The sequence below is a fragment of the Rutilus rutilus genome (assembly GCF_951802725.1).
Source record: "Rutilus rutilus genome assembly, chromosome: 22".
Taxonomy (NCBI): Eukaryota; Metazoa; Chordata; class Actinopteri; order Cypriniformes; family Leuciscidae; genus Rutilus; species Rutilus rutilus.
Window position 1 is genome coordinate 26,775,106 of NC_140227.1, and position 13,201 is coordinate 26,788,306.

A 13,201-nucleotide genomic window follows, 5' to 3' on the forward strand; every position below is an offset into this window, starting at 1 on the left:
AATGTCGTACCGAAGTTTCGTACAGTGATTTGTAATGATTGCCGAATTGTGTCAGGCATAAGAGGATATAACTGTCTAAGGCCAGACACTGGCTCTATTGAGGATGTCAAAGAAACTCACTGACCCATGTACAGACACTGCAACTCTACACTCTAAAAAATGACCCAAATTTGGGTCAAATATGGACAAACCCAGCTTTTCAACCCATTGTTTGGGTTTGTCCATTTTTGACCCAAAGTTGTGTAATGTATGGAACATGACGTTTATTAAGTCAGATCTAATTCAGCTTTTTTGTGTCGAACTGCATCATGTTCATGTTCAAGTGCTTCTGATATAAAAAGTTTCAGTAATTCGCTTTAAGACTCGTGCATTTGCAGACTTAAGTTGTTGTGGTTATATTGCGCAATCCAAACCTGAACCTTCGATGAGTTCATGCCGTTGACTCCAACAGCGCCTGCGGGGTAGCTACAGCAGTTACACACACAAACACACAAACCTACTGGCTATCAAAGCCTCTATTGTTCTTAGTGTTTAAACACACACACACACACACCCCTACGATGACATTCAGTACCTGTCAGGCCGGATAGTTAATTCACTCTTGTTTTACTCCATCGCTACATGCATGCACCCGTTCACATTACTCTCTCACACTTTGGCAATGTTCACACTGCAAGTAAAAATGTTCACACTGGTGCCAAATCTTTTTTTAATGTTGATCTGATATTTTAAACGTGGCTTTTTTTTTACACTGGTCTGAACAGGCGATACTTCTAAAGTGAGCCGCATGTGTAAAACATCCTGGCATCGTCAAAAGTCAAAATAAAATAAAATAAAATGTGCTAAGTGCAGTGGAGTTTGGTTTTGAGGGTGAGGAGGAAAACTTTTTTACTAAAAAAAAGAACATTAGTGACGGAAAGAAATACTCTACCCAAGATTTGGCATCATTTTTGTGTATGTGTGTGTAAATAAGAGTGTTATCGTTAAAATATGTTGTCAACTCTAATGGTTGGGGTCATATTTTTTTTCTTTTTCTTTGTTAAATGAATACTCTTATTCAGCAAAGTTGCATTAAATTTATCAAAAGTGACAATAAAGCCATTTATTATGCTATAAAATATTTCTATTTCAAATAAATGCTTTTCATGCTTTTAATGATAATGATTTTTATCATTAAAAATCTATTTCCATTTCTAAAAGGAATTTGTTTTTGTTTGTTTTTTTCATTCCAGAGCCTATTTTTGCACTCAAAAAAAAAAAAAATTATATATTTAAATTAGTAAAATTATGATTTAGTTCTGTCACGTGTGAAGGATCTGATTTGGGCCTTATTCAACTGAGGCTTGAACGTGACCAAAGAGTCAGAGTTCATAGTTCTGTTATACACACCAGGAAGTAAAACTGGACCTAACAGTTCACACAAACACACTCTGTCATAGGGGTGTGTGATATCACGATTATTGAAGGAAGTTGTCAGTAAAAGAATAAAATAAAATAAAGTGAAATAAGATTTACTCCGGCCTAAATGATGTCATTCTTTTTATATATATATATATATATATGTTGTTACCTTGTATCGCTGCATTTTTAAAATAGGAAAATTAGTTCGGCTATTCTAATCTTAAAAACTAACACGAGAAAAAAAACTGTGATAAAATTGTGGATCGTGATCCTGCCTGAAAAAAACACGTGACGTGATATTTTTGCCATGTCGCCCACCTCTACTCTGTCACACACATAAACACGTTTTAGATGGGCTACAAGTGGACATCAGACACGGCTGTATTCCTGGAATGGTTGCATAAACGCCTATGTGACTAACAGGCTTACCTTTGTGTTTATGTGTGTGTGTGTGTGTGTGTGTGCGTGCCCTCTGTGCTCCCTTAGACTAATTAATCACATCTACTATGTTCTGAGAGGGGCCGCTGGTGTGTGAGAACGAGGTAATTTTCAGGCCACACTTAAAGTCATGACTTTGCAAATCCTCTTTTCCCAAGATAAAGCTTAAAGATGATCTCTCTCGCACACACTCACAGCACTCAGACATATTAGATATCGCCACAGTTCAGCTTATTACACATTTGGCCGTTCCTGTCAGCAGTTTAGTTTTGCATGAAATCCATTCAAAGCGTGTGATTGAGAGGGCTGTATAATCGATGGATATGTTCAAGGCCTGTAGGCTCAATATACAAAGAAGCAGCTAATGATTCAAGATGCACAAACACACATCCATCATTCTGACATCATTAGCTCATGCTCAAATCAGACTGTATTCAAATAGAAACAAAAGATGGGTGAATCTCATTAAACCTGTCAAGAAAATGTCCAGGCCACCACAAAATCATCAGAAGTTAAAAAGACAATTTTGTTTATTATTATTTACATTATAAATATATATATATATATATATATATATATATATATGTATAAAAAAATGCAAAAAAGTCTGCAATGCAACAATAAAGAACGTATTTAAATTGTAATGTACTTAATATTAATTTATATGAATAGAATGAAAGAATGTGTATATACATATATATATATATGCACACACGTATGTGTGTGTGTGTGTGTGTGTGTGTGTGTGTGTGTGTGTGTGTGTGTGTGTGTGTGTGTGTATATATTCTAAATCAACAAAATACTCAATTTACGTATAAATACAATTTGATGAGAATGATGAGAATTATATTAGAATTTATTTGAGAATTAAAGACACTTAATTGTCATGAAAATAATAATAAAAATAATGCCACAATGGAAAACATGTTAAACGCTAAAATAAAACACTAAAATAAAACACTCACGCACGCATACATACATACATACATACATATATATATATATAGTTTAAGACTTTAATGAGTGAATCACATGAGAACACAATATGCATATATGTATTTGTGTGTTTCTATGTATGGACATAACCTGGACATGATCTCATATGTATGTGTGTGTGTGTGTGTGTGTGTATGTATATGTATATACACACACACACACACACACACACACATACATATGAGATCATGTCCAGGTTATGTCCATACATAGAAACACACAAATATATATATGCATATTGTGTTCTCATGTGATTCACTCATTAAATCCTAAAACAGAAATCCCCCTAACATGTTCTGCTTCTGAGCAGTAAGGAAGATTTCTTTATGAAAACACTTTCCAAGTGATTGCTCATATAAATAAGGGAATATGGGGGTGGGCGGTTACGCAACATCTGGCTTATGTTTTAACAACATGTTTCAACAACATGGAAAGATATCACGCTGGCAAAGTGCACGGTCACCCTGGTTTCCTGCCTCCGCACCCTGTCGGGACTTTCCTGGCTATTTTCAGGAAGAAAAGTCAGAATTTGCAGGTATTTGGATGAGGCAAACACACACACACACACACACACACACACACACACACACACACACATGCACTCTCCATCCTGGAAGCATTTGGGTTTTGTGGTATAAGGACAAAGGGTCTGATGGGTGTGTGAGTACACATGTGATCTAATGTGTGCAGTTTTCCATCTCTCCCCTGTTCTGTCACGCATGATTCATTGAGACAACAGACCTTATAGTTAAAAATAATCAAGAGATGCATGACATCATGAGATGAGATCGACGTTCAGTACCAGGGAGAAAACTACATCTTTCCCGTGACTTATATCCATAGCCATATGCATCATATACACTCTTTATGTTCATTTAGAGTTGTTTACGACTTAATTTAAATATCCTGCCGGCCTGAAAACAACATAACAAACAGCCACTGTCTGCCATTGGTAAAATCTTGAGTCGGATCTTATTTCAATCCTCAGAACTTTTTCTGGCAACAGAATGAGAGCGAAATATAAGAGAAATGAATCTAGCGTGTGTGGTGTGAATGCATCAGAAACAGGAACATTTACCGGTCACCCTTCCTCCTAAAAATGGCATTACATTTTGCATAAAAAAGACAATTATTTTTTGCATTGTTCAATTATTGTAATTCATTTCCCCTCAAATTCACTATTATACTGTAAGGTTTTTTTTTTTGCAATTCTAATTATTCTCAATAACTTTTAGGCCTGTACATTACGCATTAAACTGTAAACATATTTTTATTTAAATCAATCAAATCAAAACCAATATAATATATAAATAATACATCATTATTTACAAAAAAAAAAAAAAACTTTTTGCATAAGATAAAATATGCTTAACTGTCATGAAAAACAGTCAATAGTCAACTAAAGTAATTATAATGGACTTTCTACTACTGTAGTACCATCTACAGAATCTACTATCATTTTCTTTAAGCAACAGGTCATTTCTATTTGTCTGTAAACCTATGGTTCAAATGTAGATTTAAAGAGATAGTTCACCCAAAAATGAAAATTCGGTCATCATTTACTCACCCTCAACATGTTTAAAACCTGTATGGATTTCTTTCTAGTGCTGAACATAAAAGAAGATATTTTGAAGAAAGTTGGTAATTAAACAGTTCCTGGTCCCCATTGACTTCCATAGTATTTTTTTTTTCATACTATGGAAGTCAATGGGGCCCATAAACTGGTTTGTTACCCATATTATTCAAAATATCTTTTGTGTTGTGCAGAACAAAGAAACTCATACAGGTTTGGAATGCATGAGGATACATAAATGACGACCGAATTTTCATTCTTGGGTGAACAATCTCTTAAAGCTGTTCAAGAGGGTTTTTATATCATTATATCAGTTAATGACCAATAGTTTAGAACTGTAACATTTAAACCTGTACAAGGTTTTACCCTGACTTTCTTGGCATCCAGTTAGACTTTGGTTGAGTGTACCTGGGTACGAGGGAGTCTCCTCCTCTGAGGGTGGTCGGATCCAGCTCAAATATGGAGGAGATGTCATTGCCATCGGGGACGGACACGAGGCTGTACATGACCTTCTCGTTGGGTGTGCGCAGACGTGCTCGCAGGGCATCATGTTCTGAGTCCAGCTAGTGGAGAGAGGAGACGTTGTAACCATAGAGACAAATCACCTTGGCTGATTTATTGATTATGTGACTGAGATAAAAACTGCTCTTAAGTGATGCCATTAGCCAACAAAACAATCTTTGATTCGTGACATGTTTACAACTCTACATGTGACCTGAAATTTCTCAAAGCCCTCATGCACGTACAGTTACAATAACATGAAGAAGAATGTGCAATCTCTTGATCAGTCACATGTGGGTTCCTTCAAAACAAGAATTTGGTAGTCAATAATAAAGGTAACTGTTGTTGATTCTTAGTTACCTTCAAAGAAACTGATTTAGATTTTATAAACTTGACCTAAGGGTCCGTTATCGCCAAACATAATGATTAACTTGAGATTTGTATGCAGAGCTTATTAAGTACATGCACACAAGCAACAGGAGGGACTGACGCTATATATCAAGCCATGGTGTTATACTGCCACCTACAGGTGCTGTGTTCACACTGCTCAAACTGGTTTACCCGTCCCTATAGCGCCACCATGTGGTTGGTTAAAGAAGACATTCTAGAAATTATTGAACACCAACTGTCAAATAAAATCAATTAAAAAATCAATTATATTTGCTGGGGTTTCTGCAGGTTTTATGAAGGAAAGACATTTTCAAGACCTTTTTAAGACTAAGTAAAGAAAATTTATGAAATATATTGTAGGGAATACAATTCGTCAATATGTTCGCTACATGAAACGTCTAGGGAGAAACACAATTAGATGTATTAGCAGCACTTTGAGTTTGAAAATACAACTTCCTACACATATCCATTACTTTTCAATTCATTTTTACAAAAAAAAAAGGTTTTAACAACTAGAATATGGACATAACTTTTACTGTATCTTCTAATCACACTTCAATAAAAGTGAGGTTCTTCCCCGGTATTTTTGTTTCGTTTTCCAGTGCAGTTTTCGAAAGATTTTTAAATCGAGAATCATTTACTGGAGATTTAATGATTTAACTGGAGAAAAAATTAAAATATATATATAAAAAAAAAGATTTTACCTGTCCCTGATTTTCTTCGAGGGTATTTTTTTTAAGCATTTACATAATTTTTTTCCCTTCAAAATATGAATCATTTGAGCTGAAAGGCTGTCAAATTTGTAATGTTTGTGGTGGGTCTACTGTGCTAGGTGAATAATCTAGTCATTCATCAGCAATGCAATTCCTGTGTTTTGGATTTTTCTCTGTATGTAAACAGTCTCCTTTCTGTATCCATGCAAAAGTTTGTTTTATATGATCATGAGAGTTATAATACTTGATATAATTTTGCACAAAAAAGGTTGGTAGACATTTAAAAATTTTAATTACTAAAAATGTAGCTATACTTTTGAAACAATGTAACAATTTTGTCTTTTAACATTTAATGTGTTTCCCCCATTGCTTTCATTGCAACAAGTGTGGTTATTGCTAACTTTAAAAACATTTTCGGTAATAGAAATAAAGCTGAAATATATATATATATATATATATATATATATATATATATATATATATATATATATATATATTTTAGATGCATAATGAAATGAAAATTAGAAATGTTGCCTGGGCAACTAACTGATTTTTTTATTTAAGGTTGAAGAACTAACATTGCTAAAACTAAAATAAATTCATTAAAACTTAGAAATATCACAAAAAAAAAACAATTAAAAATAACGAAAGCACTTAACAAAAAAACTAAAATTAGAATGAAACGTAAAAAAAAAAGAAAAAAAAAAGCTAATTCAAAATATTACATTATATATATAATATTAAAATAACACTGACTGTAACTGATCCACAAATCCTGTTGATAGGTCTTGTACAGACCCACATTTTAAAGATATAATGAGCAACAAAATCAAACAAAGTTACAAAAAACACACAGACAATCCACAAAAGCTATGCAAAGAGGATTACAGAACTAAAGAGGCAGAGAGTGGGACAGGGGCATTCTTTGATTTTGGCATTTGACAAGAAGATGAAGGTATAAGCATGGTAAATGAGCAGGTCTACTCATCATCAGGTGCTACACATCATTCCAGTTAAAAGCATCTTGAATAACTGATAGTACCTGGAAGTTAAAAGGTGAAAAATCCGCCACCTGAAGCAGAAAATAAAAAATTTAAAAAACAGCCAACAGTTTAGTTAAGCTTCCAGCACACCGTATGCAAACACACAGTACACAAGAATGACAACTATTTAACAGAGTTAAAACCGCTTACAGATGAACGTGATTCCTGTGACTCTTCCACATAGTCAGGATTAACCTGTGAACACATAAAAACCATCAAAAATATCCTCAAAATGAGAAATCAGATCATTCTATTTGACAGATAAATGATCAGGATATGAATTGATTTATTAAGCACAACTTAATAAAGGAAGTCCTGATCTTTGAACGGGTTTACTTGGTTAGCAAGACATGTTTCGGAACTTGACAAACAAGATTTTCCTTTCTTAAGGTCCGCATGATTTCAAAATTTTACATAACGCACATTCCTGGTCCTACTGTTGGTATTCAAAACAAAAAATTCTTAGTAACAGGGTTATTCTCATTAACTAAACAATTAAAAACAAGTTTGCGCATTTAAATAAAGATGAAATAAAATAAAACTTAAATATTAAATGGAAAAACTCAGTTAGAAAATTCAGTTAGTTGCTAAAGCAACATTTCTAATTTTCATTTAGTTTAAGCTGAAGCAGTAAAACTACTAACTGAAAAAAAAAACTGAACTATATAATAGTATATAAATAATATAGCATCAGATTTCATCAAAAATATCTTAATTTGTGTTCCGAAGTCTCACGGGTTTGGAACAACATGAGGGTGAGAAATGACTGACAGAATTTTCATTTTGGGGTGAACTATCCCTTTAAATGCAAATTTTTTAAGTAAAAAGGGCTGCTGATGTAAAAAGAGTAAAATGCCTGACTTTTTGATTGTTATAGGCTAGATATTCCAGTATATATCTCAGGTTTACGTCCAAATATCCTCAAACATATCTGTCTACCCAACCACGTTCAAAGAACAGTACCCTAGATGCGGTTAAACCTGCACTATGTAAGATTTAACCAATTTGGCGTCCAATTGAGTAAAAATGAGCTCAAATGAGGTTTGAGGCTATGACAGAAACATCCAGAGAGATGTTGAAAATCTTACAGACTGCAGATTTCAGGCAGAGAATATCTAGAGGAAGTTAGTAAGGTTCCCTACCCAGAGAGAGATGTTAGTGCTGATCTGGGAACAGCTGAGAGATGATCCCGAGCTAGCAGAACACACCTCACTCACCTCTGCTGCCAGGTAGGATCCTGTGGCCAAGTGTTTAAACCTGAAAAGACTATTCCAGTAACCAGCGCCACCACGACACGGGTCATGCTGAACCACCTGAAATATGAGATCGGGAGAAAGGTCAATAGGAAAGCATACGAGACATTTAAAAGGCCATTAAACCAACAAATATATTATACATGTTTTTTTTTTAAGCTCACCCTAAAATACACAAATACATACAAATCCTGTGACAGCTATAATTTAATGCACAAATAAATGCACAGTCGTTGGCATTTGTACTCTGCATCGAATATATATATATATATATATATATATATATATATATATATATATATAAAAGAGGCTTATTTTGCTGCATTTTTACAAGCCGTTTGATCAGTCATGTCACAGGGCTGTAAAGACCGGTTGCACTCACAGTGTGGATGATTCACATTTGTGTCGAAGACTCTGGATTTATGGAAGAGAACTTTTACAAAACAGAAACAATCACTCATTTTTGAGCCATTAATGCATCTCTCAAATATTGTATGCATTCGTCATAGGAAATCAACACATGCTCTCGTGAATAATTAAGCGAGGCGCCTTCTTATAGGACAAGGACATGCGGTCTCATGAATAATTATGAGACACGATGAATCATCGATGTACTACAGGTGTAAGAAAATGTCACATCCTGTAATGATGACACAAAGGCTGAATCTGAAACCGCCCCCTATACCCTTAAATAGTGCAATATTTGAAGGGACAGACATTTGTAGTGGTCCGAAACCATAGTGGACGTTATTGAGTGCACTCATTCAATCCCACAATGCACCGCAATAACGAGTGTACAACTGATGTACGCTCAACGGCTGTCCGAATTCACTCACTCGTTTTCGTTTATTCCTTCAAGTGAACAGTGTTAGTGGACTTTCAGATTCAGCCAAAGACTAGTTTAAACCTGGAAGTTGAAAATAGTCACAAAAAAAGCTTACAATTAACTAGTTTTCTCCTACGATTAAAACTAACGGATGGTATTCTATGATGTGCAAAAACCATACCACCATTTAAAATCCCAGCAAACGTAGTTTAGTGTTTCATGACAAAACATGCAACTCACCTCCACTTCCCACAATGCTTTGCTGCTGGTGGCAGAGGTGGCGGACTGGCGGCCAGTGGTTCGTAAGAACACATGTTGCTTCTTCCTGTGTTCATCGCAAGTGAGAAACTTCTCCTGCTCGGCATGAAACAGCCGAACCACGTCACCCTTAGCAAACAGAAAGAAGGAATGAGCACCATCACGTTCTGAAAACTGAGATGATCCATCAACAACAACTCCAAGAACTATATTTGATGTGTTTACCCCTTTAAGAATGATTTCTTTGTTGTCACTCCATTTCATAAATAAAACAATCTTCCAGCTAGTGTTGCAGTTCACCGAGTTCACCTGAGAAGAACGGAGGAGAAAGAGAGTCTTAAAATAACCTATGGTATTTTTTTTACATTAGCACTTACTAAAAACAATAATTTACAATAGAGAGATATTCTGGCAGAGAAAGTGGATCTTAAATCAAGGTTATCATAGCTTAAAAGCCTTCACATTAACACTGGATTCAGGGTGTTTTCCATTGTATGCAGCTAAAGCTAATTTAGAGCCAATTTACAGACAGTATGTTTCCATTTAAACCACTTATTGCATAGCCGTTAAGAGTGGAATTTTATTTACATATATACATGGTGTAATGCACATCAGCACAAAAAGATAAAACTGAACAAAAAAGCAGGCAAACCTCGTTGCAGCCAGGATTGTCCACTAACTGATGGCTGCTGGCGTGCAGAGGCTGACCTGCGTTCACAGGATTCAAAACCACTTTATCCCCAATCACAACCTAAAAGAGAAAAAAATGAAACTCGATTAAAAGATATTTTGTGAAGTAATTGTGCAAGGTTGTTGCACGTGCAAATTTTCACAATATTTTTTATGTGACTTACATGAAAGTGACTGTCATGTAAACAACATATACTTTTGTGGGAAAATTTACCATCAGAAGTACAGCTAGGAAAATAAGTAATTAACTAATTAAATAAGTAAACAAAACAAATAAATTCAAATTGTATCGTCACACACAAGCATAAGCAAGACGACTCTCTGCACACAGCATACAATTAACAAAAAAAAAAAAAATCGATATAAGTATAATAAATAAGAATAAGATAAAATGTAAGTATACAATATAATGATTATTTATTGTGACTGTTTATTAATTAATATAATATATTAAATAATAAATATATTAAAATTAACTATTTTTTATTTTTTTGTGTGTGTTTTTCTAACAGTCACACTAAATTACTCCCATAAAAGTGCACAACTTAAGTCTGAGTGACTGATTCAATAATCCATCTACACAGAATATATTTATGTGTTAAACAGCAATCCAATCCAAAAATGTTATATATTTAAATAGACAATCGACTATTTAATAGACAATTCTTTTTTATGTTGGAGTATTTTATTATAAATGATTTATCTGTGCACATCATTATTTTTTTAATTCAAGCGCCCTCATAATTTTTTATTATATAACAATAACTTCCCTTCCCTCTTGCATCATCTCTTCTCTGATGACGTGTTTACTGGCGCGAGGGCGGGGAAACCTGTCACTCACATGAGATCGACCAATAGCAAACCACAACCATCCAATCAATTCCCAATGGACAAAATCAAGTCCCGCCCTACATGTTTTCTTATTTGAGAAGCTGTTTCACTCTGATATACATCATAATATGGAAGAAAAGGCTATCCCAATTCTGACTTTAAGCTCAATTAGTTCATTTCACTAACTGCTTTTGAATGTATAGCTCAAGAATATCATACATTAAAGGGATAGTTCACTTTGAAAAAAATTTTTGATATGTTTTAGCTTACCTCAAGGGCATCCAAGATGTAGGTGTCTTTGTTTCCGCAGTAGTTTCAATTTTGATATTTTTAGGTCAAACCGTTCTTGTCTGTCAGTCATATAATGCAGGTCTATGGTCACTGGCTCAAAACACAAGCACAGAGTCCAAATTAAAACAATTCCCCATCGTCCAAATGAAACAATTCCCCATCATAAGTACACATTGATGGCCTAAGACACGAAACGAGCGGTTTGTGTGAGAAAACGAACAGTATTTATATCGTTGTTATCTCTTGAAAACAGCACACGTCCAAATGATCTGACGGCGCGGGCGGGTATAGATATATACATAGATGTCGCCTTGGCTACTGCAGTTCATTGGAACCAAACCGTAGCCAAGCGACATCTAGTGTATATATCTATACCCGCCCGCTGGCGGGTATAGATGTATACACTAGATGTCGCCTTCGCTACTGCAGTTCATTGGAACGAAACCGTAGCCAAGGCGACATCTATGTATATATCTATACCCGCCCGCGCCGTCAGATCATTTGGACGTGTGCTGTTTTCAAGAGATAACAACGATATAAATACTGTTCGTTTTCTCACACAAACCGCTCGTTTCGTGTCTTAGGCCATCAATGTGTACTTATGATGGGGAATTGTTTCATTTGGACGATGGGGAATTGTTTTAATTTGGACTCTGTGCTTGTGTTTTGAGCCAGTGACCATCGACCTGCATTATATGACTGACAGACAAGAACGGTTTGACCTAAAAATATCAAAATTGAAACTACTGCGGAAACAAAGACACCTACATCTTGGATGCCCTTGAGGTAAGCTAAAACATATCAAAAAATTTTTTCAAAGTGAACTATCCCTTTAAGGTTATCTCTTGTCGTGCCTCAGTTTTACACATATTCATATCCAACAAGACCGGGCTAAGTTCAGTTTCAAAGTATTGCAAGTATTGCCGTGGTTTTCCATTATGGGGGCTCAGTGTCAGCGGCGCTCTCTCCCACAGTCCACAGAGGCCATTTTTTATGCCATTAGCAGGGGAATTCAATGCTGTGAGCTTTGACATCATGTAACCGTCATTGGGACATTATGTAAAAAAACACTCTTTCCCCCAGAGATCAGCAGCGGATGACACCCCATGGACCCCATGCAACTACATCTAATGGAGCAAATGGAGAATGTTTTATGCCTGGTTCTGTTTAGATTACATCTTTTCCAGAGGCTTAATGGTTGTTACTAAAGTTCAGGCCATTTAGAGCCCCTAGTGAGTCCATTTGACATCACATGTCCATTTATTTAGTTCCAAATTCAGCCTCGCACCAGGGAATTCCTCGCTTGAAAACAAGTGTGAGGTTCTGAATTTATTTGATTTGGCCCAATTTGCAGGACGGTATTTCTCATCGCTGCTCATCTCCGCAGAAACTGCCTTTTGCCCCTCAGAGATTACGATATATAAACTAATGTTCAATCATTTGGGGTCAGTAAGATTTTTACGATTTTTATAAAAAAAAAAATAAAAAAAAAATTCCATATATTAATTATTCAGCAAGGATGCATTAAACTGATCAAAAGAGACAGTAAATACATGTATAAATGTTACAAATAAATGCTATTCTTTTGAATGTGCTAGTAATCAAAGAATCCTGAAAAAAAAAGCATCATGGTTTTTCAACATCGATGATAATAACAAGAAATGTTTGTTGAGCAGCAAATCAGAATATTAGAATGATTTCCGAAGGATCATGTGACACTGAAGACTGGAGTAATGATGCTGAAAATTCAGCTTTGCATCAAAGGAATAAATTACATTTTAAATTGTATTAAAATAGAAAATGGTTATTTTAAATTTTAATAATATTTCACAATATTACAGTTTCTGCTGGTTTATTTGATCAAATAAGACTTTTTCTAAAAACATTAACAAAAATCTTACTGACCCCAAACTTTTGAACGGGAGACATTCTGTGCATGTTAAGAGTACAAGGCTTTGCAAATTTGCCAACTAGAATTGTTCCCACACTAAAATGGT

General features: G+C 35.0%; 1 protein-coding gene across 5 annotated transcripts in view; it reads right to left on the minus strand.

Annotated features, from left to right (window-relative positions):
* Window positions 1-13,201, minus strand: part of itpr1b (inositol 1,4,5-trisphosphate receptor, type 1b) — a 131,864-nt gene that overhangs the window by 95,975 nt on the left and 22,688 nt on the right. For 3 of the 5 annotated variants that reach the window (XM_084394710.1, XM_084394708.1, XM_084394706.1), the window contains exons 7-13: window positions 10,045-10,143; window positions 9,618-9,701; window positions 9,375-9,521; window positions 8,264-8,368; window positions 7,206-7,250; window positions 7,055-7,084; window positions 4,817-4,971 (exon numbers count right to left, since the gene is read on the minus strand). In XM_084394710.1, the coding sequence (XP_084250836.1) occupies window positions 4,817-4,971; window positions 7,055-7,084; window positions 7,206-7,250; window positions 8,264-8,368; window positions 9,375-9,521; window positions 9,618-9,701; window positions 10,045-10,143 (665 nt within the window). The remainder of the gene's footprint in view (window positions 1-4,816; window positions 4,972-7,054; window positions 7,085-7,205; window positions 7,251-8,263; window positions 8,369-9,374; window positions 9,522-9,617; window positions 9,702-10,044; window positions 10,144-13,201) is intronic. The other 2 variants (XM_084394709.1, XM_084394707.1) reach the window with 1 other exon arrangement.